Source organism: Oncorhynchus mykiss, chromosome 3 (assembly GCF_057628025.1).
Source record: "Oncorhynchus mykiss isolate SJ-2025 chromosome 3, ASM5762802v1, whole genome shotgun sequence".
In the NCBI taxonomy this organism is placed as follows: domain Eukaryota; kingdom Metazoa; phylum Chordata; class Actinopteri; order Salmoniformes; family Salmonidae; genus Oncorhynchus; species Oncorhynchus mykiss.
This window is the reverse complement of record NC_143024.1, coordinates 72,068,053-72,094,681: the sequence shown is the minus strand read 5'-3', so window position 1 is coordinate 72,094,681 and position 26,629 is coordinate 72,068,053. Positions and strand designations below refer to the sequence as shown.

The 26,629-nt window shown below is 41.8% G+C and overlaps 1 protein-coding gene across 1 annotated transcript in view; it reads left to right on the top strand.

Annotated features, from left to right (window-relative positions):
- Nucleotides 1-6,490: 6,490 nt before the first annotated feature.
- cps1 (carbamoyl-phosphate synthase 1, mitochondrial) overlaps nt 6,491-26,629 on the top strand; it is an 85,158-nt gene continuing 65,019 nt past the window's right edge. The window contains 8 exon segments of the mRNA NM_001124709.1: nt 6,491-6,638; nt 15,680-15,789; nt 16,014-16,076; nt 16,079-16,106; nt 17,371-17,460; nt 18,174-18,230; nt 18,449-18,541; nt 18,663-18,752. Coding sequence (NP_001118181.1) covers nt 6,522-6,638; nt 15,680-15,789; nt 16,014-16,076; nt 16,079-16,106; nt 17,371-17,460; nt 18,174-18,230; nt 18,449-18,541; nt 18,663-18,752 — 648 coding nt within the window. The 5' untranslated portion in view covers nt 6,491-6,521.

The window sequence follows — 26,629 nt, the reverse complement described above, 5'->3', positions numbered from 1 at the left end:
TTCCTGTATTGTCTTCAATAATTGTCTACTATTCATATAACTTGAATTCCTGTTCAACCTGAATTTCCTTACTGAAATTAGGGACATTATTGAAAAGGAGGCTAAATGTTCTATGAAATGTCAAATGATGGGCTATTATACTGTATGTTATGTATGCTGGTGAAATGTCCTGTCTCTGAATTTGTATAATTCATGCCAAACCATGCAGCAAAATGGTCAGCGAGGGAGGAAGATGGGGATAGAGGGGATTAGGGAGCTTGTTGTTAAGCGGAGAGCAGAGCATAGCAGAACATACCACAGAGTATTGAAGGCTCTCTTCTCTACTCCCTGTTGCTGTTACTATTCTACTATTATCACTGTGACTGTACCCTATGTCTGTATCCCTTCTCTGCATCCCAGGTGGCATACTTTTGACCAGGGTTTTGACCAAAACTAGTGCACTACATAGAGAATAGAGTACCATTTGCGACTGAGCCCTTCTCTACCAGCAAATTCAAGGCTGGCCATAATGCTGCTCATAAGAAAATTGCTTAGTGACTGGATGGAGAAGGATGAGAGCTGAAACGCATAGGGCATTTACTGACTGTAGGACCTGTGTCTAGATGGTATCATATTCCCTGCAGTGCACTACTTTTGACCAGGGCCCATATACTGTATAGTGCACTGGTCAAAAGTAGTGCACAATGTAAGGAATAAGGCACCATTTGGAGGAAGCCTAGCTGTAATTAGCAACTGTTAGCAATGGAATGATCCCCCTGTGTTGATTGGTTGGCCCTGGTGCTAATGAGGGTCCAGTGTCTTATTGGAGGCCCCTTCACATTATCTGTGAGCCAAGTTACAGTTTTCAGATGTCTGTCATGCGTGAGTGCCTGAAAATAAATCAGGGTAGGCTTGTTCCTCCTTGTTGCCAGATTTCCTAGCACTGCCTTGTCTGGTGTTGGAGAAATGATAGATGAGACGGTAGGTTTATGAATGTCTTACGATGATTTAGTATTGTCCCAAGATAGTAAAACATAGCAGTATGTGGAGAGATATCATTAAAACTCGTTTTTCAACCACTCCACAAATTTCTTGTTAACAAACTATAGTTTTGGCAAGTTGGTTAGGACATCTGCTTTGTGCATGACACAAGTACATTTTTGAACAATTGTTTACAGATATATTATTTTACTTATAACTCACATTATCACAATTCCAGTGGGTCAGAGGTTTACATACACCAAGTTGACTGTGCCTTTAAACAGCTTGGAAAATTCCAGAAAATGATGTCATGGCTTTAGAAGCTTCTGATAGGCTAATTTACATCATTTGAGTCCATTGGAGTTGAAGCAACATCTCAAGACATCAGTCAGGTAGTTAAAGCTTGGGTCTTCCAAATAGACAATGACCCCAAGCATACTTTCAAAAGTTGTGGAAAAATGGCTTAGAGACAACAAAGTCAAGGTATTGGAAAAAATGTGTGGGCAGAACTGAAAAAGGGTGTGTGAGCAAGGAGGCCTACAAACCTGACTCAGTTACACCAGCTCTGTCAGGAGGAATGTGCCAAAATTCACCCAACTTATTGTGGGAAGCTTGTGGAAGGCTACCCCAAACGTTTGACAATTTAAACAATTTTAAAGTTAAACAAGTTAAACAATTTAAAGGCAATGCTACCAAATACTGATTGAGTGTATATAAACTTCTGACCCACTGAGAATGTGATGAAAGAAATAAAAGCTGAAATAAATCATTCTCTCTGCTATTATTCTGACATTTCACATTCTTAATATAAAGTGGTGATCCTAACTGACCTAAGACAGAATTTTTTTTCCAGGATTAAATGTCAGGAATTGTGAAAAGCTGAGTTTAAATGTATTTGGCTAAGGTGTGTGTAAACTTCCGACTTCAACTGTACCTTACAGTCTTGAGTATGAAGGGAAGGTCCATGTGCAAATCTGTCATAGTGACAAGCTGGCAGCTATATAAGTAGCCTCTTCATTTTCACCCTATAACTCATTAATCTACTTATCTTTACATCTCTTACTCTACTTTTCTTTACATTGCTGCCATTGTACCTGACAGTGGCCAGACTGACCATTCGTTATTTAGTCTTCTCTGAGAATGGCCACTGGAGGACACTAGTGCACTACAAGTGAATTGACTCCAATTGCTTCCCAAATGGCACCCTATTCCCTTTATTGTGCACTACTTTGGAATAGGGTGCCTTTTGGGACTGAATCCATGTGGATAAACTTAGATACAAGGGGAAACCTGACCTGTGTAGTGGAAGTCTACTAGGGTTTATAAGTGATCCCATGTCTCTAGAGGTCCATAAAAACTGTTACTGAGGGAATGGAAGGTGGACAGTAAATGAGAGAAGGAGATTATTAAGGATGCAAGGTACATGATGAGTGTATTCACATTTATATAGTAACTAATACCAGATAGTGTTGGTGAATTGAGTCTTTCTTAGCCCTTTTTTATTCACTCAAAGTAGGTGTGAGAGCAAAACATGGAGGATTGTATAGGTGAGTCACTCAGATTTTATTTGGATTTTCGTTGTCCATCTGTTTTGGAGTGGATCTGAACAAAGAAGGAGGGAGCAACTTTTGAATCTGCAACTGATATATTGGAACTTGTTCATGATGTCTACCTAAGGGTCACAGGGTGTCTTTCTTCTTCTCTCTTTCTGTCTCCCTCTCTACCTTTGTCTCTCTCTCTCACTCTTTCCAATCTCTTTTTCTCACTCTATCCATGTCTCTCTTCTGTCTCTTACTCTTTCTCTCTCCCCCTCCCTCCTTAAAACAGGGTTTAAAGAAAAGGATGCACTTGCAAATGGCCAAAAAGGGGCCTTGCAGAGGAGCACTTATTCTGGTACAGTCCAACCTGTTTTAGGACCATGACCATTCATACTGTACTGAATACCAGTGTGACTGTTAATGTGGATATATTATATTTAACAACCATTTTGTACTCTGCTGCTGTATGAATCATTTCCTAATATTTTCTCATTTCCCCTGTGTCAGGTTGTTAAAACTGCTGCTCTACATACTGTATGGTTTGAAACTTAATGTAACATTGTCAACTTATAATACAGTTCTTATACTGTAATAATAACCAACAACATGCACAGTTAAAAACTGTTCCAATAAAAAAAGTAGGTATGAAAGGTCAAACTGAAAAGAATCAATCTCCACACTACATAATGATCCAAAATAAAATATAATCATGGCTGCCTCTGCCCTGCATGAAGTTAACACATGAATGACACCCTCTAGATCAGGGATGGCCCCCTCTTGACAGCGGAGAGAATTTATTTTAGTTTTACAGTTCATTTCTACACATTTTGTCATAGGGTGGAGAGAAATGTTTGCAGTTTTTAATATGACCCAAAAAACTATGGGGGTACCCCGGTCGGTAATCCGACCATGATTGCTACAAGCTCAGTACCCTTTAAGCTCATCACTAAGCTCAGGGCAATGGGTCTGAACCCCGCCCTGTGCAACTGGGTCCTGGACTTCCTGATTGGCCGCCGTCGGGTGGTGAAGGCAGGAAACAACACCTCCACTTCGCTGATCCTCAGCTCAGCCCTCTCCTGTACTCCCTGTTCACCCATGACAGCGTGGCCTCTCACGCCTCCAACTGAATCGTCAAGGCCTACTACACAACAGTAGTAGGCCTGATTATCAACAATGACGAGACAGCCTACAGGGAGGAGGTGAGGGCCCTGGGAGAGCGGTGCCAGGAAAATAAACTCTCACTCAACATCAACAAAACAAAGGAGCTGATTATGGGCTTCAGGAAACAGCAGAGGGAGCACGCCCCTATCCACATTGACGGGACCGCAGTGGAGAAGGAGGAATAAGCTTCAAGTTCCTCGGCGTACACATCCCTGACGACAGTGCCTCTTCAATCTCAGGAGGCTGAAGAAATTTGGCATGGCCCCTAAAACCCTCACAAACTTTTACAGATGCACAATTGAGAGCATCCTGTCATGCTGTCTCACCCTCTGGCACGGCAACTGCACCGCCCACAACTGCAGGGCTTTCAAGAGGATGGTGCGGTCTGACCAACGTATCACCGGGGGCAAACTACCTGCCCTCCAGGACACCTACAGCACCCGATGTCACAGGAAGGCCAAAAAGATAATCAAGGACATCAACCACCCGAGTCACTGCCTGTTACCACTATCATCCAAAAGGCAAGGTCAGTACAGGTGCATCAAAGCTGGGACCGAGAGACTGAAAAACAGCTTCTAACTCAAGGCCATCGGACTGTTAAAAAGCCATCACTAGCCGGCTTCCACCCGGTTATGCAACCCTGCACCTTAGAGGCTGCTGCCCTATATACATAGACTTGGAATCACTTTAATAATAGAACACTAGTCAATTTAATAATGTTAAAATAATGTTATCATACTGTTACTCATCTCATATGTATATACTGTAATCTATTCTACTGTACCCAAGCTTTTTTAGTCAATGCCACTTCGACATTGCTTGATCAAACATTTGTATATTTCTTAATTTCATTCTTTTAATTTTAGATGTGTGTATTGTTGTGAATTGTTTTTGATACTACTGCACTGTTAGATCCTACTGCACTGTTGGAGATAGGAACACAAGCATTCCGCTACACCCGCAATAACATCTGCTAAATATGTGTATGTGACCAATAACATCTGCTAAATATGTGTATGTGACCAATAACATCTGCTAAATATGTGTATGTGACCAATAACATCTGCTAAATATGTGCATGTGACCAATAACATTTGATTTGATTTGAGTTTTAATAGCTGGTTGGACTATTTTACCAATCTAAACACATTTAGCTGACAAGGGCTAATTGAGTGACTAACATAACAAGAGAAAAACTCCCTATGCAGAACCAAATGTCAAAATTGCACCCCCCCCCCCCGAGTGAGTTGATTGGGTGGAACCATTTTACCGGCTTCTAACATGGACACACACACACACACAGATACAGGGAGAGAGAGACTGCTGAACCCAGCAGAGTGGCAGGCAGAGGCAGCTCTCTCTAGTGACTGACTGACTGACTGACTGGCCATGTTCAACAAACCCAGTGAGGTACCTCCCCCCATCCTGCTTCAGACCAGTGGTCAGTGGTGGTGGTGGCTCTTCTTCATTGCCAGACAGCAGCTGGGGGCTATAGAGAAATTACCAAAGGTTGGTGGAAAAAGTAAAATGCAATTTATGTCAAAGCACCAAAGCAGTGTTAATAATATATGGTTAATTGGGCTTATTTTCTTGTTATCTGCTCCATTAGACTATAGCCGATGATTCCCCATGGAGACGAACCATCCTGAAATGCAATTACATATAAACATGTACCACACATGTAATAAAGTGCCATGTTTGATGGAACTCACTAAATAAAGGAACCTTTCTGCTCTTAGGTTATACTCAGATGTAGGATCTTAATATTATCACTCTTTTGTTGCTGAGAAATGTCCTGCACAGCAGGAGATGTAAACCTGTAGTGTATTTTAGTTTTAAAAGGGCTTCTAAAGTTTGTAATGACCACTTTGATATTTCAGACTGGATTTTTAAAATGTATTTTATTTAACCTTTATTTAACTAGGCAAGTCAGTTAAGAACAAATTCTTATTTACAATGACGGCCTACCCAGGCCAAATCCTTCTCTAACCCACTGGGCCAATTGTGCGTCACCCTATGATTTGACCTAACAAACCCCTAACCCCTCCAAAAGTGTCCATTAATTATAATCCAGATAATAATGAATATTTCCTGTGGCTGTAGAGTTATTTTCCTGCTGCGGTTGCAAACTAGCTCAAATTAAGATCAGCATCTGTAACCTAATTATATGGAGCAAATGGTCAAGTTAGTCATGTTACAGTGGACTGAGTTCACATGAAAGTAATATTTTCCTTGGGAGGGTAGCCTAGTGGTTAGAGCGTTGGACTAGTAACCGGAAGGTTGCGAGTTCAAACCCCCGAGCTGACAAGGTACAAATCTGTCGTTCTGCCCCTGAACAGGCAGTTAACCCACTGTTCCCAGGCCGTCATTGAAAATAAGAATTTGTTCTTAACTGACTTGCCTGGTTAAATAAAGGTAAAATAAATAAAAAAAATACTAGGAATATGTTGGAACGTAGTCGTAGAAGAGCATGCAGTATATAATACAAATATTCTGTGACTGACATATGCATCATGCAAAGCAAGCATGGTTGGTTCAACGCTAACAGCGTAGAATTTTTTACATGGTTTCAGCCACCATGTTCACCGATTCGCAGCCAATCAAAATGTTGAGCGGAAAGAAACGCGCAGAAGAAAACAACGTGGCAGCCAATTGCAGCCAACCCACGTTGATCGGCTGTTTGCATTCGGAGTTATCTGTCTGGAATCCTTTGGATGAGACACGCGGGCTGCATGAGCCCAAATTCATTCATTTCAGTGGACCGCTCTTTCTCAATAGAACAACTTTGACAACAACACATTCTGCACGGATTCATTGTTCCCTTGTAGAACAACATCAGAATAAGTGAATTAAAGACGGAATATGACAAAAATATTGACAGCCTGCAACGTCGTCAAATCACTGAGGCAAGGATGGCTCGCAGCCAGAAGAAGCAGCAACCCTGCTTGTTTGAGGTCTGCTAGGCTCTTCAGTGTTAAGGTAATACATTCGCCAGCTAGCTAACTAGCTATATTGCTTTTCTTTAATTCTAAAACATGTTAATTGAGCAGTAAACAACTTACTTTTACCAGCTTGCAATAGTTTGCGAAAGTTTTGTCATTGACCATGAATTATAGCTAGCTAGGAATAATCTAACGTAAGTTGTCATTCATTGTCAATAATAGCGAAAACAATTTATTGTCGAGGTAACGTTAGCTAGCTAGCTATCCCACTAATAAAGCATGCTCGAACTTGCTTCAGTCAGCTAAATGCAGTTGACAACAGGTATTTGGAGAAGAAACACATGTCATGGAAACAGTCGTGTTCTTGAGTTGCAGTGGAGCCAATAAAATGAATGGATGCATATGGTGGCCAAGCCCCGTGTGGTGTTGCGTCATGTTGATTTACTAGTTTGGGGTGCAGTTTGGCAAATCTGGCTAAGCAAATATATTTCTCAACATTGCATGATTACTCAATGCAATATATTTCAATCAACTTTATTAGTTATAGTGGCATAACATTAAATGCCATTTTGTGATTTTTATAAATATGTGTAGGATACGGTATTGGGCTTTAACACCACACGGTCACACACACACACACACACACACACACACACACACACACACACACACACACTGGATAATCCTAGGCTAGGCCATGAAAAATAGAACAAGAGAATAGTCTACCTCAGCATTCACTACTGACCAGGAGAATATGGCCCCTCATTGAGTGGGTCAGGGGCTGGTGGTAGATAGCTACCTCTAGTTTCCTTTGTTATCTGTGAATTAGGCTAAGCCTTCTCTCATACCGATTTAAGATAGCATGTTACTGTCTATCTAAACAGAAATGTTCCTTGCATCGTAAAAACACCTCATACAAACAGTAAGGATTACCTACAGTGCATTTGGAAAGTATTCAGACCGCTTAACCTTTTATACATTTTGTTACGTTACAGCCTTATTCTAAAATTGATTACATTATTTTTTCCCCTCATCAATCTACACACAAGCTATCCCATAAAGACAAAGAAAAAAATTGTTTTTAGAAATGTTAGATAAAAAAAAAATCCTTTGCTCTGAGACTTGAAATTGAGCACAGGTCCATCCTGTTTCCATTGATCATCCTTGAAATGTTTCTACAACTTGATTGGAGTCCACCTGTGGTAAATTCAATTGATTGGCCATGATATGGAAAGGCACACACCTGTCTATGTAAGGTCTCACGGTTGACAGTGCATGTCAGAGCAAAAACCACGAGGTCGAAGAAATTGACCATAGAGCTCCAAGACAGGATTGTATCGAGGCACAGCTCTGGGGAAGGGTACCAAAACATGTCTGCAGCATTGAAGGTACCCAAGAACACAGTGGCCTCCGTCATTCTTAAATGGGAAAATGTTTGAAACCACCAAGACTCTTCCTAGAGCTGGCCGCCCCCGGCCAAACCGAGCAATCGGGGAGGTGACCAAGAACCCGATGGTCACTCTGACAGAGCTACAGAGTTCCTCTGTGGAGATGGGAGAACCTTCCAGAAGGACAACCATCTCTGCAGCACTCCACCAATCAGACCTTTATGGAAGCCACTCCTCAGCAAAAGGCACGACAGGCCGCTTGGTGTTTGCCAAAAGGCACCTAAATGACTCTGACCATGAGAAACAAGATTCTCTGGTCTGATGAAACCAAGATTTGGCCTGAATGCCACCCTTTGGCCTGAATGCCAAGCATCACATCTGGAGGAAACCTGGCACCTGCTGTGGGGATGTTTTTCAGCAGCAGGGAATGGGAGACTAGTCAGGATCAAGGGAAAGAGGAACGGAGCAAAGTACAGAGAGATCCTTGATGAAAACCTGCTCCAGAGCGCTCAGAACCTCAGACTGGGGCAAGGTTCACCTTCCAACAGGACAATGACCCTAAGCACACAGTCAAGACAACGCAGGAGTGGCTTTGGGGACAAGCCTCTGAATGTTCTTGAGTGACCTAGCCATAGCCCGGACTTAAACCCTATCGAACATCTCTGGTGAGACCTGAAAATAGCTGTACAGCTACACTCCCCATCCAATGTGACAGAGCTTGAGAGGATCTGCAGAGAAGTATGGGAGAAACTCTCCAAATACAGGTGTGCCAAGCTTGTAGCGTCATACCCAAGAAGACTCGAGGCTGTAATCGTTGCCAAAGGTGCTTCAACAAAGTACTGAGTAAAGGTTCTGAATAAGGGATGCACAATATATCAGTGAACATATCAGAATCGGCCGATATTAGCTAAAAATGCCAACATTGGTATCGGGCCGATGTCTAGTTTAGCGCCGATGCGCAAAACTGATGTCAAAGCTGACGTGCACACCTATTTGACGCCACGTAAAAAGTTTCACTACACGTGCAACACAGCGTTCCTAACCTAGCCCACAATGTCTGCTGTGTGGATGAGCAGTTAACAAGTCGAGCAGTCATTTGAAAGAGTAAGAACATTTCAGCCAGACAACTCAAAAGGCGAAATTCATTAACGCCAAGATAATGGAATTCATTGCACGATGTTGGCATTCGTAACTGGTCTAGCACCGGTACACACTACCAAGTGCGCTATTTTTCAGATGTTGCCCTACCGGAGTTACACAGTAATGACATCACTGCTATTACCTTCACGACATACTATGGAACGCTGTTTGGGTCTTTGCGTGTCAAAAAAGATACACGTCAAATAAAACGTTAAATACGCTTTTAATTTGACACGTCAAATAAAACAGTTTTATTATAGAATGTTGTTTGTTCTGAATTTGCACGTGCAAGCCAAGCGTCACCACTACTATCAGTAGCACTGTCATAGCTGTACAAAAAAGTCTGCCAACACCGGCCATGAGCGATGTGTTTACAATACCGCATTGGTAATAAAGCATTATTTGTTCAACCGCAACTGCTGTGGTAGCTAGCTAGCTTTAGTTTGGTACATAACTAGCACCAATACAACCAGCCTGCAATCCACCAGGAGACTGTGTGGCAGGCTGACCACCTGTTACGCGAGTGCAGTATCAAAAGGACCTGTGGCTGCAAGGAGCCAAGGTAAGTTGCTAGCTAACATTAAACTTATCTCATAAAAAACAATCAATCTTAACATAATCATTAGTTAACTACACATGGTTGATATTACTAGGTTAACTAGCTTATATTAGCATATGTTCTCATGTTCTGAGCAAGGAACTTAAATGTTAGTTTTTTTACATGGCACATATTGGACTTGTACTTTCTTCTCCAACACTGCGTTTTTGCATTATTTTAAACCAAATTTAACATGTTTCATTATTTAATATTGATTTTATTTATGTATTATATTAAGTTAAAATAAATGTGTGCATTGTTCATTCAGTATTGTTGTGTGTATATATAAACATCGGACGATTTTAATCGGTATCGGCTTTTTTTTGGTCCTTCAATAATCGTTATCGGCGTTGAAAAATCATAATCAGTCGATCTCTATTCTGGACTATTTACATTGATTTTACACTGCTGCTACTCCCGCACATTGACATGTGTACCGGTACCACCTGTATTAAGCCTCGTTAATGTTCGTTTTTATTAATAAAAAAAAACTTTAGGCTATCTAGTAAATGTTTTCTTAACTCTTTCTATAACTGCGTTGTTGGTTTTTCATAATTCCTGACATTTAATCAGAGTAAAAATTCCCTGTCTTAGGTCAGTTAGGATCACCACTTTATTTTAAGAATGTGAAATGTCAGAATAGTAGTAGAGTGATTTATTTCAGCTTTTATTTATTTCATCACATTCCCAGTGGGTCAGAAGTTTACATACACCCAATTAGTATTTGGTAGCATTGCCTTTAAATTGTTTAACTTGGGTCAAACATTTCGGGTAGCCTTCCACAAGCTTCCCACAATAAGTTGGGTGAATTTTGGGCCATTCCTCCTGACAGAGCTGGTGTAACTGAGTCAGGTTTGTAGGCCGCCTTGCTCGCACACACTTTTTCAGTTCTGCCCACACATTTTCTATGGGATTGATGTCAGGGCTTTGAGATGGCCATTCCAATACCGTGACTCTGTCTCTAAGCCATTTTGCCACACCTTTGGAAGTATGCTTGGGGTTATTGTCCATTTGGAAGTCCCTTTTGGGACCAAAGTTTAACTTCCTGACTGATGTCTTGAGATGTTGCTTCAATATATAAACATACTTTTCCTCCATGTTGCCATCTATTTTGTGAAGTGCACCAGTCCCTCCTGCAGCAAAGTACCCCCACAACATGATGCTGCCACCCCTGTGCTTTATGGTTGGGATGGTGTTCTTCGGCTTGCAAGCCTCCCCCTTTTTCCTCCAAACATAACGATGGTCATTATGGCCAAACAGTTCTATTTTTGTTTCATCAGACCAGAGGACATTTCTCCAAAAAGTACAATCTTTGTCCCCATGTGCAGTTGCAAACTGTAGTCTGGCTTTTTTATGGTGGTTTTGGAGCAGTGGCTTCTTCCTTGCTGAGTGGCCTTTCAGGTTATGTCGATATAGGACTTGTTTTACTGTGGATATAGATTATTTTGTACCTGTTTCCTCCAGCATCTTCACAAGGTCCTTTGCTGTTGTTCTGGGATTGATTTGCACTTTTCGAAGTACGTTAATCTCTAGGAGACAGAACGCGTCTCCTTCCTGAGCGGTATGATGGCTGCGTGGTCCCATTGTGTTTATACCTGCGTACTATTGTTTGTACAGATGAATGTGGTACCTTCATGCATTAAAAAATTGCTCCCAAGGATGGACCAGACTTATGGAGGTCTTGGCTGATTTCTTTAGATTTTCCCATGATGTCAAGCAAAGAGGCACTGAGTTTGAAGGTAGGCCTTGAAATACATCCACAGGTACACCTCCAATTGACTCAAATTATGTCAATTAGCCTATCAGAAGCTTCTAAAGCCATGACATCATTTTCAGGAATTTTCCAAGCTGTTTAAAGGCACAGTCAACTTAGTGTATGTAAACTTCTGACCCACTGGAATTGTGAAAATGTGAGTTATAAGTGAAATAATCTGTCTGTAAACAATTGTTCAAAAAAATTACTTGTGTCATGCACAAAACAGATGTCCTAACCAACTTGCCAAAACTATAGTTTGTTAACAAGAAATGGGTGGAGTGGTTGAAAAATGAGTTTTAAGGACTCCAACCTAAGTGTATGTAAACTTCCGACTTCAACTGTAAATACTTTTATAAACGACTTAACGTTAGTAAATTACTGTAAGGGAACAATATTAAAATAACAAATCAATATAACAACTAACAACAGTTCTAACATAATTTCACCTCTGTCCTCTCACTCCATCATACACACTGAGTGTACATGAACCCCTGCTCTTTCCATGAAATATGCAATAACGTTATGTTGGATTACATGGAAATGATATCCATATTTGTGAGTCCATTTCCTTGGCACCATCTTAATACATTGTATTGCATGAACAAAACAACAAAAAAAACAAATGTAATTGTATTATGACAGGAGATGTCTGGGAAGGGAAAGGCCCAACGAGCCCAAGAAACCGCACTGCTACACCCTTGAACAGCTACAGGTTCCTTACAGGGAGATGAGGGCAGGGAGCAGCCTGAGGGAGGTGGCTCATGCCTCCTGTCAGTACCTGTTTACAGGGTAGCCAATTGTCCAAAAACATTCCATATAGTTCCACAACTATTGGAGTTGGGTAAACATGCCTTTTGGAAGTTCAGTTCATTTTCTTCACCTGTGCACAATCAAGAGCAGAAAGAGAGGCACGCAGGAATGTGGCGTCTCAATTTGGGTTTGAGCATAACATTTGCAAACAAGTTTAATAGATAGCACCCTTTAAGATTTTGGGACATGCGTGAGATTTCACAATTATTGAACACACAGCTGTCGTGAATAGGTTGGCACAGCAAAGATATTTCAAAAAGTTAACACAGCAAACGTGAGAGCAAAAAATAAAATATCTTTGTCAGCAGGTGACAGGTTTGCTTGTTTAAATGCAGATCAGAGGATGGCGCAGTGGTATTCTTTTTAAGATTCTGCACATCAGTCTTATGCAATTCATTATTTATTGATTCAGTGTTTGTGTAATTGATGACCACATTGCTATTAGCACACAACTCATGACAAATTATTAATATTAATATTTAACTGCCTTGTTCAGGGGCAGAACGACAGATTTTTACCTTGTCAGCTCGGGGATTTGATCTTGCAACCTTTTGGTTACTAGTCCATCGCTCCAACCACTAGGCTATCTGCCACCCCTGAACAAGGCGATAATGGAATATTAGCCATAATAATATTAATACTAATATAAGTCATGAATAATGAAGGTTTGTGCACGGTTTTATGGTTAAGCATGTTTTTAATCTGGGAGAGAAGCACCACCCCTGGTGGAAAGACGCTGTTCGGCACACAATGAGCGTCAGAGGGGTCAGTTTTTTTCATATTTCCTCGAATACTATTGGTCCGTTACCATGTCGATCAACGCATGAATGGAAACGTGGTTTACACCCCAGATTTTGATGCCAACACAGTCGCTACAGTCCCATTAGTTTTCATTGCAGCCTTGTTTTGAATGCCGCGGTCACGCGGCCGATAATTGCTAAAAATGCCAACATCGGCATCGGCCGATGTCTAGTTTAACGCCGGTGTGCAAAACCGATGACATAGCTGATGTGCATACCTACATAAAAATAGTAAGTGCACACTTCCAACAAACAAGTTCAAGTTGAGCAGTCATTTGAAAGAGTAAGAATTTCAGTGAGACAACTCATAGGTGAAATCCATTAATGCCAAGATAATGGAATTCATTGCCCTTTACAATCAACCGTTCTCTGTCGTGGATGATGTTGGCTTTTGCCATATGGTCGAGCACCGGTACACACTACCAAGTAGTCACTATTTTTCAGATGTTGCCCTACCGGAGTTACACAGTAATGTTGAAACACATCCATGAGCTACTTGCTATGGGCGTCACTGCTATTAGCTTCACGACTGACATTTGGACCAGCGATGTCAGCCCCATGTGGGTCGAGGATTTCGTACTGAGAAAAGCCGTATTGCATGCTCAAGAATGTACTGGTTCTCACACCACTGCTGCAATTTCAATGACATTTGAGAACATGTTTGAAACTTGGAAACATGAACACATCCCTAGCCCCATTCGAACAACTGACTCGAGAAATAACCTAATCAAGTACATCTGCAGAAGACGTGATACCCTCTGTCATGTAATTAAAATGCATGCTCAACAAAACTGCCGACACTGACCGTGGGGTTAAAACGTACAAAAGTACTCGAGGCTGTGAACAAGCGATTCGGTGTCATTTGAGCCTCTTTACTGTGTCGCCACCATGCTCGATGCTAGGTACAAGGGCCGCTACTTCTTTCACAGGCAGTCTCTCTTTACTGTGTCGCCACCATGCTCGATGCTAGGTACAAGGACCACTACTTCTTTCACAGGCAGTCTCTCTTTACTGTGTCGCCACCATGCTCGATGCTAGGTACAAGGACCACTACTTCTTTCACAGGCAGTCTCTCTTTACTGTGTCGCCACCATGCTCGATGCTAGGTACAAGGACCACTACTTCTTTCACAGGCAGTCTCTCTTTACTGTGTCGCCACCATGCTCGATGCTAGGTACAAGGACCACTACTTCTTTCACAGGCAGTCTCTCTTTACTGTGTCGCCACCATGCTCGATGCTAGGTACAAGGACCACTACTTCTTTCACAGGCAGTCTCTCTTTACTGTGTCGCCACCATGCTCGATGCTAGGTACAAGGGCCGCTACTTCTTTCACAGGCAGTCTCTCTTTACTGTGTCGCCACCATGCTCGATGCTAGGTACAAGGACCACTACTTCGATGCAGATAAGAAACCGGGTTTACGTGAAATGTTAGACACAGCTGGACAAGATGGAAATGGACACAGTGACAGTGCACACCAAGGACAGACAGAGCTGAAACTTCACTGCTTGACATGTATGATGAAATCCTGGTTGAGAATGAAATGACTGAACAAATGAACAACGAAACAGCACAGCAAGTAAGTGAAAGAAATAGGTTTTGATTATGTTTTACTGGTAATGGGGACATAAGTAAATGCAAACAAAATAACTTTTTGGTCAGTGTGGCGTGTGTGTTACCTTTTTTATTTAACTAGGCAAGTCAATTAAGAATAAATTCTTATTTACAATGACGGCCTACTCTGGCCAAACCCGGAGGACGCTTGGCCAATTGTGCGCCGCTCTATGGGACTCCCAATCATGGCTGGATGTGATACAGCCTGGATTCGAACCAGGGACTGTAGTGACGCCTCTTGCACTGAGATGTGGTGCCTTAGACTGCTGCGTCCGTGTGTGTGTGTTTAACTATTAGAATGCTTAAAGGCCACAAAATTGTTTATATCAGATATGTTTTGTTTTTATGCCAAGGAAAATATCGGATATCGGTATCGGCCAAAAATGTAATATCGGTGCATCTCTAGTACTGTTAGGTACCAGTAACATAACACAATTTGGAAAGAGTCAAGGGGTCTGAATACTTTCTGAATGCACTGTGTAGCCTGGCTCAGTGGCCTTGTGATTAAAATGCCCACCCTAAGGTTGGGAGTTTGATCTGATGCGTCTCTGCTTGAGACTCAGCATTAAAGAGATAGACGGGAGGTAAGGCCCTGCGATAAACTACTGTCCTGTCCAAGGGTGTACTTGTACATAGGCTCCTGTTCCTATGAGCTGTTCCAGCTAGCACAAACCAAGGCTTCTGCAAGGCTGGCTACTTTTTTTTACTATAGCCTGACCTGGTTCTATTGAATTATTAACAAAGGGTCATTGTAATATAAAAAGGTGCCACTGCCATAAAATAGGTCTGTGAATGTATCATAGTTGTTTTTCCACCACGTTCTTGTATTTACTCAGTAGCCCAGTTACCAGTCCAACTCTTGGATGTGTTTTGTACTGTGTAGGCTAACGTGAAGAGTAATATACCAACGGTTTCTTATTTTTCTTCATCCTTGTCTCTCTCCTGCTCCTCCTCCTTCACCTCCTCTCCCAGGCCCAGATAGCCCACCTGGTCCTGGAGGATGGTACCCGGATGAAGGGCTTCTCCTTTGGGGATGAACGATCTGCTGCTGGGGAGCTGGTCTTCAACACTGGCCTGGTGGGGTAAGAGATCAGTCTTGTCTAAATCACCATTAACAGTCAGTCATCATCATTGCTAAAGTGCATGGATCACAGTATGTTTACATTGTGGGGAGACAATTTTGTCCTAACCAGGGGACAGGTAAGCAGTTTTTCCAACTCCTATTTTCACTCTCATACCAAACATGACAACAACCAGCACAAATAGGTTACCTATGTATATCTATAATAACTCCACATTTCTGAAGGTACCCAGAGGCTTTGACTGACCCCAGCTACAGAGGTCAAATCCTGACCCTGACCTACCCCATAGGAGGAACATTGAGTCAGACCGTATACAGGTGGGTCTGTTATGTAATCGTTTGTGTGTGTGTGAGCATGTCTGTGTTAGTGATGTGTGGGTTGACTCATAACCCACAGTCCCAGTGGGTATATCCGCGGGTGGATGGGTTTAGGGTCATGAAATATTGTGTGTATGAAGGGCAGGTGGGTGGCAGGCAGGTTCAATAAAGATAAAAAAAATATCATAAATGTATAATTGTGGGCCTCCCGAGTGGCGCAGCGGTCTGTGTCACAGCCGGCCGTGACCCATGAGGCAGCGCACCATTGGCCAAACGTTATCCGGGTTTGGGGACGGTTTGGCCGGCTGGGATGTCCTTGTCCCATCGCGCTCTAGCGACTCCTTGTGGCGGGCCGGGCACATGCATGCTGACTTCGGTCCCCAGCTGTACAGTGTTTCCTCCAACACATTGGCACGGCTGGATTCCGGGTTAAGCGAGCAGTGTGTCAAGAAGCAGTGCGGCTTGGCGAGTTTGTGTTTCAGAGGACGCATGACTTTCAATTTTCGCCTCTCTCTAGTCCGTACGGGAGTTGCAGCGATGGAACAAGATTGTAACTATCAATTGGATATCACAAAATTAGGGAGATAAAGGGGTACAAAATGAAACAAAAATTAATTAATGAATGTATTATTCTGGGGCCTCCTGAGTGGCGCAGTGGTCTAAGGCACTGCATTGCATTGCAGTGATGAAGCGCCACTACAGCCGGGAGCACCATAATTGGCCCAGCGTTGTCTGGGTTAGGGGAGAGTTTGGGGGATTTCATTGGCTCATCTCGCTCTAGTGACTCCTTGTCGGGCCGACCGCCTGCAAGCCGATACATTGGTTTGGCTCGCTTCCGGGTTAAGCAAGCCGTGTGTTAAGAAGCAGCGAGGCTTGGCGAAAATGCACGCCAAATGCTTTTGGGAATTTGGGCAGAAAAAGTTAACGTTGATCCACTGAGGCAAAAAGGACAATGTCAGAGTTTAATTCAATGAGAGAAAAGCTGCGAAATGGAGAGTTGAAATGAAATAGGAGGGCCAGAATAGTATAGTTTCCCAAATAGTAATGTTTGGGAAAGATGTGGTAAAAGAGCAGTGTTATGTTATGCTATATTTTAAAGTTGACTGCTCCTTTGCTTCGCTGTTAGTCAAGTAAATATTTTAGGGTATTTAAAGTGCATATTACAAGGTCTCTCTACAGAGAAATAATAGCTTTATTAGGTTGATAACTCAAGTGTTTGGTTTGTGTTGTGACTCATGTTGGGTTTGTGTTGTGATCTCTGTAGGTATCTGGACTCTTGGTGCAGGATTACAGTCATGAGTACAGTCACTGGAACTCTGTCAAGTCCCTGGGACAGTGGCTACAGGAGGAGAAGGTAGTAGAGACAGCATTACAGTCCCCAGCTGTACAGTGTTTCCTCCAACACATTGGCACGGCTGGATTCCGGGTTAAGCGAGCAGTGTGTCAAGAAGCAGTGCGGCTTGGCGAGTTTGTGTTTCAGAGGTCGCATGGCTTTCAATTTTCGCCTCTCTCGAGTCCGTACGGGAGTTGCAGCAATGGGACAAGATTGTAACTATCAATTGGATATCACAAAATTGGGGAGATAAAGGGGTACAAAATGAAACAAAAATTAATTAATGAATGTATTATTCTGGGGCCTCCTGAGTGGCGCAGTGGTCTAAGGCACTGCATTGCATTGCAGTGATGAAGCGCCACTACAGCCGGGAGCACCACAATTGGCCCAGCGTTGTCTGGGTTAGGGGAGAGTTTGGGGGATTTCATTGGCTTCATCGCCTTCTAACATAGTCAACATAACATAAGCGTTACAGTTCTCATTAGTGGTGGGTCCGCCCTCAAAAGGGAGATTTTCTTTTTGTTAATTGAGAAATAAAATCACTTTTTTGAGTGCAGACCCACTACTAATGAATTTGATGTTTTACTTTTGGCTAATGCACCAGTTCTGATTTACAGTGGTTTAAAGAACCTTTTGAAAACATGGCACTTCGACTCATTTTCTAACAGCACAAGTCTTACTGCAATTTTAATGTTGTCAAATGGCAATTAGTATTTTCTCATATTGTTTGAAAGGTCCCTGCATTGTTTGGAGTGGATACTAGGATGCTGACCAAGATCATCAGAGACAAGGTAAGTGTTTTTACTGTAAGCCTTGTCAAAGCCAGAATGGCCTATAGGGCAGGAGCCTATCTCCTATGTAGCTTGAGGCAGCTTGATGTACAAGTACACTCCCTGGACAGGAAGCTAGTCTTGTTACTGCTTTACTCTTATTGTGTTTAAAGAAATGTGACTATTGAAGAAAAAGCTGTTTTTGACAGAAAATGTGTCTCTCTTTATTTTGTGACCAGGGTACAGTGTTGGGGAAGATAGAGTTTGAGGGCCATCCAATAGAGATATCAGACCCCAACCAGCAGAACATTTTAGCAGAAGTCTCAACAAAGGTACGTTCTGACTGCTTTACGATCAAGTGTATGCTGTTATTATGGATATGATTCTGCTGCAAAACATATTCCCCCCTGTTGATGATGATGATATCCTTTCATTGTTCTTGTATGTTTCCAGGAGACCAGAGTGTTTGGGAAAGGTAACCCCATCAAAGTGGTGGCTGTTGACTGTGGCATCAAGCACAACATCATCAGGCTGCTTGTTAAGGTGAGAAAGGGAGACTAGAGGAGAAAGTTCACCATTGATCACTGACCTCATCTCTTCTGTCCGTAGATGATACAACTTAGACTACAGTAGGGCTGTCCCAACTAAAAAAAATCTTGGTTGACTGAAAGTGGTCTGTTCTTTCGACCAATAGATTGCCTGCCAGTTATGGTTTTCATATACACATTTTCATGAAACAGTTTCATATAATTTATAATAACTTCTCTATATCTCAATCATTGTCATGTGGTTAATCAAAATCAGATCAAAATCTAAATGAAAATGATACAAACCTAAAAAGTAACTTGTATTGCCATTGGTAACTATGTAGCCTACATAATAAAAACATTGCAGTCTGCAGGTAGAAAATATCCTGATAAAAATAAATATCCTATAAATAACATTTGGCTACACATGGTCTGTCTGCAACAAACTTCAAACGTTGTATCAACTATTCTGGGCCCTCAGAGTAGGGCTAATAACGGTTGGTCTTACGGTTGTTAACTGTTAATTAACATAAACATATTTAGCATCCCCTGGCTTCCACACACAGTCCACAAGCCACTGATGCAGACCTTTGGAACATCTATGTCTAACAAATCCATGTAATATAGCCCACACCTTCACAATAAATCCATTATTTATTTTACTTTACTTTAGACAGGTCTAAAGAAGCATGATATGAGGAAAATGTAGTTTATTTCAGAAGAACAGAATAGCATACTATGAGTTGTCCTGATGTGGCTATTTTATTTTATTTTTTTTATTTTTTATTTTTCCTTTATTTAACCAGGCAAGTCAGTTAAGAACAAATTCTTATTTTCAATGACGGCCTGGGAACAGTGGGTTAACTGCCTGTTCAGGGGCAGAACGACAGTACCTTGTCAGCTCGGGGGTTTGAACTCGCAACCTTCCGGTTACTAGTCCAACGCTCTAACCACTAGGCTACCCTGCCGCCCCGCTATGCCAAATGGCTGTGGGCTACACTAGTTCATTTAGCAGACAACATTTGCTTAGAATTCCATGGCATTATTTTATATTATTTCATAGTATGAAGAATACAATTGAACAAAGCTGAATAAAATAGAAAGGATATTTTCTCTAAATGATTTGAGGGAGTGAGCACTGTGTTGAGCGGTTAACAAAGAAAACAGGTACTCCTATATGATTAGAGTTATTTATGTATCTTTAGTTGTTCTACAAATGTTGGGCAATATGTTAACATTTTTAATACATTGCAAGGCTGCATGATGCGATGATTTGGAAAAAGTTGCTTGAAAGGCATGAGCTCTGCTTTCTTTTTTGCGCAGGCTGTACACACTTCATTAGTCTCTTATTCACCATTTGAGAAGCACTTGATATTGCCTCAAATTGCACCCTAAAATGTTTTATTTTGCAGCCAGTGGCCGTTGTGCCCTTGGCCCGGAGTGCTGCTTGCTCCTAAGCACCTCCCACTCACATGGCTCTCCATCACGTGATGGGGTCTTTCTCACAGGCTACAAGTGAAGACAGACACATTGGGGACTCAACTGCGCACGTCCTTATCTAATTTCGAGGTGCATATTGTGAGAACTGTCCACATTTGCTTTTCGTCAGCCAACAAGATGAGTAGGCCTAACGAACAGCGAAAGCACTGTGCGAAAGCACAAGCCTATGTCAATCTATTTTCCCACCATAGTACAAAAGTCAACCTATTCTGTGTGATAAATAAATATTCCAAACATAGTCTGGGATAGTAGTGGGATGCAATAGATCCCAAATTAATACAACCACTAGCATCAAAACACTTTTTATGCAATGTGGCTGACACAACAGATCAGAACATTTAGCTTAGGCTATTTCTTCACATTATAAGCGCAGCAATGCTTACATGGCATGAGCAAATAAGAGCAAATGTTCCATTAGCAGGAAAACTCCATTATGAAAAGTAACTGCAAATGCGAATACGCATGTAATGCTTTTACTTTAAAGGTGCCTTTTTTATTTAGAAAATGATCTTCCTAAACTTGAAACTCACACCCTGTTTATGTATGCCAGTTAGGAGCTAAACCACTTGTAAAGTGGATTAATGTGCTTAATTTTAAGAAGTTATTAGGACACTTTTAGTTGTGATACAAACCTTATCAAAACATATCGGCCTATTGGCTAGGCTACTACATGAGGTGTGGCTCGGGTGGTTGATGTCCTTGATCTTTTTGAACTTCCTGTGACATCGGGTGCTGTTGGTTTCCTTGAGGGCAGGTATTTTGCCCCCGGTACTGCGCTGGGAACCACCCTCTGGAGAGCCCTGCGGTTGTGGGTGGTGCAGTTGCCGGACCAGGTGGTGATGCTCTCAATTGTGCATCTGTAAAAGTTTGTGACGGTTTTAGGGGCCAAGCCAAATTTCTTCAGCCTACTGAGGTTGAATGACCCAGTTGCACAGGGCGGGGTTCAGACCCAGGGCCCCCAAGCTTAGTAATGAGCTTGGAGGGTATTATGGTATTGAATGCTGAGCTATAGTTAATGAACAGCATTCTTATGTAGGTATTCCTCTTGTCCAGATGGGATAGGGCAGTGTGCAGTGCGATGACGATTGCATCGTTTGTGTATCTATTGGGGCAGTAAGCAAATTGAAGTGTGTCTAGGGTGTCAGGTAAGGTAGAAGTAATATGATCCTTAACTAGCCTCTCAAAGCACTTCATGATGACAGAAGTATAGTCATTTAATTCAGTTACCTTTGCTTTCTTGGGTACAGGAACAATGATGGACATCTTCAAGCAAGTAGGCACAGCAGACTGGGATAGGATGAGACTTAATATTTACTGGTCTACACATGCTCTGAGGACGCGGCTAGGGATGCCGTCTGGGCCGGCAGCCTTGCGAGGGTTAAGACACTTAAATGTCTCACTCAAGTCGGCCATGGAGAAGGAGATCTCACAGTCCTTGGTAGTGGGCCGCGTCGGTGGCACTGTGCTATCCTCAAAGTGGGCGAAGAAGGTGTTTAGCTTGTCCGAAAGCAGTACGTTGGTGTCCGTGACATGGCTGGTTTTCCCTTTGTGGTCCGTGATTGTCTGTAGACCCTGCTCCTGTCTGAGCCTTGAAATTGCGACTCCACTATTTCTCTGTACTGACGTTTGCCTGTTTGATTACTACACTGTTTGTATTCGGCCATATTTCCAGCCACCTTGCCATAGTTATATGCAGGGGTTCGCGCTTTCAGTTTTGCAGGAATGCTGCCATCTATCCACAGTTTCTGGTTTGGGTAGGTTTTAATAGAAACCGTGGGTACAACATATATCCTATTGTCGTGTCTTTGACTGATTCAATTATATGACATGCTATTTTAGCAAATCAGTTACCTAGCATTTAATTGATTGTGATTTAATTAAACCATGCAACAATTCAACCATTAACCTCTTCATCCTACCCCCTCCTTTTTCGAACATTCTGTTAAAAATCGCACAACATTTCAGCGTCCTGCTACTCATGCCAGGAATATAGTATATGCATATGATTAGTATGTGTGGATAGAAAACACTCTGAAGTTTCTAAAACTGGTTAAATCACGGCTGTGACTATAACAGAGCGTGTGTTTCATCGAAAAGCGCAAGAGAAACTGGTCACTGAAAGCTGAAAAAAGTATCCATGCGCCCCTTTCATGTATTGTTTAAAGGAAACCAATTCCTACAGCTTCCACACGATGTCGCCAAAAACGTCATTTTCATTGACAAAAATCCTTTGAGACATTACCAATAGATCCGTCATTCCATCCAGCCTACCTCAATCGATTTTGGAAGATTGAAAAATGGACACTGTTTTCTTGAGTAGCTGCTATTGAATACAGATCGCCCAGTGATCAATTTGATCGCTTATTAACGTTTACAAATACCTAAAGTTGGGTTATAAAAGTAGGTTGAAGTGTTTTGTCAAAGAATATAGGCAACTTATATAATTTTTAAACATGACGTTGCGTGTTGGAAGAGAGCTTTTTTCCTGATGCAGACAGGCTATACAAATTGATATTTTGGGCATTCATGGATGGATTTAATCGGGAAAAATACCAATTTGTGATGTTTATGGGACATATAGGCGTGCCAACAAAGAATATCATCAAAGGTAATGAATGTTTTATATTTTATTTCTGCGTTTTTGTGTAGCGCCGGCTACGCTAATTCTTTTGTTTACGTCGCCTTCAGGCATTTTGGGGTGTTGCATGCTATCAGATAATAGCTTCTCATGCTTTCGCCGAAAAGCATTTTAAAAATCTGACTTGTTGGCTAGATTCACAACGAGTGTAGCTTTAATTCAATACCCTGCATGTGTATTTTAATGAACGTTTGAGTTTTAACGAGTACATTTAGTATTTAGCGTAGCGCATTTGCATTTCCAGGTGCCTACTTGAGACGTCTGCGTCTCAAGTAGGATCAAGAAGTTAATAACCTTGGGCACCACGGAAGCATTCATTTATATAGAGCGGTTATCTCCCGAATCCACTCTCTTAAAGATCTGAAGATCTTATATATCAATAGCAGTCAATTATTAATCGTCACCTCGATCGGTCTCATTGTCGTAAGTACTTGGTTATCTGCACGAACCTTAGCTAATAAGTTGAATCAGCAATACACAAATTGGCTTAATTATTTATTTACTAAATACCTAACTAATCACACAGAATTACATATATACACAGGATAGATCACACGTCGATTACTAATCGTGTCATGAAAAGCCCCTAGTGGGCTAACCCGATATGACGGCTGGTTACACAAAGGAAGGGGTTGAGTTTGAATGAAAGTGCGGGTAAACTTGGGACAAAAGGATTGAATCTCTATCGGACCTTGAGAAGCTATGCTACAGAATCTTATGCATTCTAATAACCGCCCATTCGGAAGAGGAAAATGCAAGATATATATATCTTTACTCTGAGCTGCGCTTCGATAGATGGGTCGAAGATGGAAGATCGCCATTGTCCTTTTGAATAATCTTTCTGGTGGTAGTGTTGTAGAGTGGATACGTTAAAGTACTCTGTCGTTCTTCGGAGATTGTCCTTTCCTAGGCCACATACGTTTACAGCTGCAGCTGCTAACTCGCTGTCTAGGATGTATCACTTCTTTAGTGAATAATCGTTCAAAGTTCATACCATGAATAGAAGAATACAATTGAACAAAGCTGAATGAAATAGAAAGGATATTTTCTCCAAACGATTTTCTCCAGCTCATGCTGTATTCTGGCTGGTCTAGTTGAAATTCACCATTCCAACGTGGCGATCGTTGCCTCCACGTTGAAATTTGCCCTTTTAAACGTATGGACACCAATCCTCAAGCCGTTGGGAACTAAATGTTAATTTCGTTAGGTTGTAGTTGTAATTAGCCCTTTTAAATGTATGGACACCAGTCCTTACGTCATCGGGAACTGAGTTTGACTTCTGTCAACGGGCTTTTGTACTGGAGAAGAGAAGGGCGTGTTTTGTAGTTCTCAACCAATGTCTGTTCACTTGGGCGGGGCCACTGAGTGGGCCTATGTTTTACTATGAAACAATTATCTTATTTAGGAAGATAAAATTACATTTGATCTTTTCACAAATAGTTTCATATTTAAACATTTAAATTGCCCAACAATTCCATGTGAATCTGATAACTATAATGTGTAGACTTCCCAAGATACAATTTATGTCATCCTATCATCAGATATAATGTCCCAGACACGAACTGATCTGACTTAATTTTCTTTAAGTACCAACGGACACTTTCAACTGGTTGAGAAAGGGAAATATTGTTCCATTCCCCAACCTTTTGATGTTACCATACTCACTCTATGTTAATAAAGGGCTTTCCAAGAGTCCATTCTGTAGAGTGGAGAGAAAAGGGGGAAAGGTATTTATGGGGCAGTCATAAACCTCACCCAACAGGGCAACGTCATGACACTATACACTTCCTGGTGTACTCCGTCACCCTATCCATGTATTCGTCAATGTTATTCTCAGAGGCTTACCCAGAACATATCCCAGTCCGCGTGATCAAACAGTCTTGAAGCATGGATTCCGATTGGTCAGACCAGTGTTGAATAGATCTTAGCACGGGTATTTCCTGTTTGAGTTTCTGCCTATAGGAAGGGAGGAGCAAAATGGAGTCGGGATCAGGTTTGCAGAAGGGAGAGCAGGAGAAGGCCTTTTAGGCATTTCCAAAAGTTGAGTAGCAGCTGTCCAATGTTTTTCCAGAGTGAGTACTACAGTCATTGTGTTGGTAGAACTTCGGTAGCGTTTGCTCAAATTTTCTTTGTTAAAATCCCCAGCTACAATAAATGCGGCCCCAGGATATGTGGTTTCCAGTTTGTATGAAATCCAGTGTAGTTCTTTGAGGGCCGTTGTCGTATCGGCTTGACAGGGAGAATACATGGCTGTGACTAACCAAAGATAATTATTCTGGGAGGTAATACGGTTGGCATTTGATTGTGTGGTATTCTAGGTCGGGTGAACAAAAGGACTTGAGTTTCTGTATGTTATCACAATCACACCATGAGTAGTTAATCATGAAACATACACCCCTGCCTTTCTTCTTCCCGGAGGGTTCTTTATTCCTGTCTGTGCAATGTACTGAGAACCCAGCTCGCTGTTTGGACGGGGACAGTATATCCTGAGAGAGCCATGTTTTTGTGAAAAAGAGTATGTTTACAATCCCTGATGTCTCTGAAAGGAGATCCATCGCCCTGAGCTCGTCTACTTTATTATCCAGAGACTGAACATTAGCGAAAGAGCTGGAAAGATTTTTCAAATACATTGAGGAACTATTGTAATTCTCATTGGATGCGCAAATTTGTGCACCTAAATTTGCGCACAGGCCAGGTAGCCTATAGGCCTACTTCTATGCGAGTGCGTCCTGACTCAATATTGACAGGAGCGCTCCAAACAAAAGACAATGACTAAATTGACAAAACTTGTAAATGGAATGAAATAAACCAAATGTAATGAACACGAGGGGAGACATAGAGCTGGTTTCAAGCACAGGGCGCAGCAGGTGTTTATTGCAAAGGACCACAGGAGGAGGCAAGTCCAAAAAGGCAACAGTACAGGCAGGGAAAAGGCTAGTAACGTAGTCCGGGAGATCAGGCAATAGCTAGATAACAGGAAATCTGGCTAAAGTACAGGCCGGGAATAGGCAAACGGCGTCGTTAGTTTTTGCCTGCCTCCCTATCATACACGGGAGGTTTCAAATACGGGAAAAACAGAGCTCTGAATAGAAGTGTGTCACAAAACAAACAATACCTCACAGTGATGGGGTGCAAAGAACTGAACTAAATAGTGTGTGATAGTGACATACAGGTGTGTGAACAGGTGATTTGAATTCAGGTGTTTGGGATCTGGATTGTGAGCTGCGTTCAGGGATCTGGGTGTTTGAGAGTGTGAGCTAGAAGCAGACCTTACACCAAAACTTGTTTCTCACAAGTGTAGCATAGGTTGTGCAACCTGCAAACAATGTGTCCACTCCCACAATGAGAACAGAAAAATAATGTTGAATGCATTAAAATACAGTGCCTTGCGAAAGTATTCGGCCCCCTTGAACTTTGCGACCTTTTGCCACATTTCAGGCTTCAAACATAAAGATATAAAACTGTATTTTTTTGTGAAGAATCAACAACAAGTGGGACACAATCATGAAGTGGAACGACATTTATTGGATATTTCAAACTTTTTTAACAAATCAAAAACTGACAAATTGGGCGTGCAAAATTATTCAGCCCCTTTACTTTCAGTGCATCAAACTCTCTCCAGAAGTTAAGTGAGGATCTTTGAATGATCCAATGTTGACCTAAATGACTAATGATGATAAATACAATCCACCTGTGTGTAATCAAGTCTCCGTATAAATGCACCTGCACTGTGATATTCTCAGAGGTCCATTAAA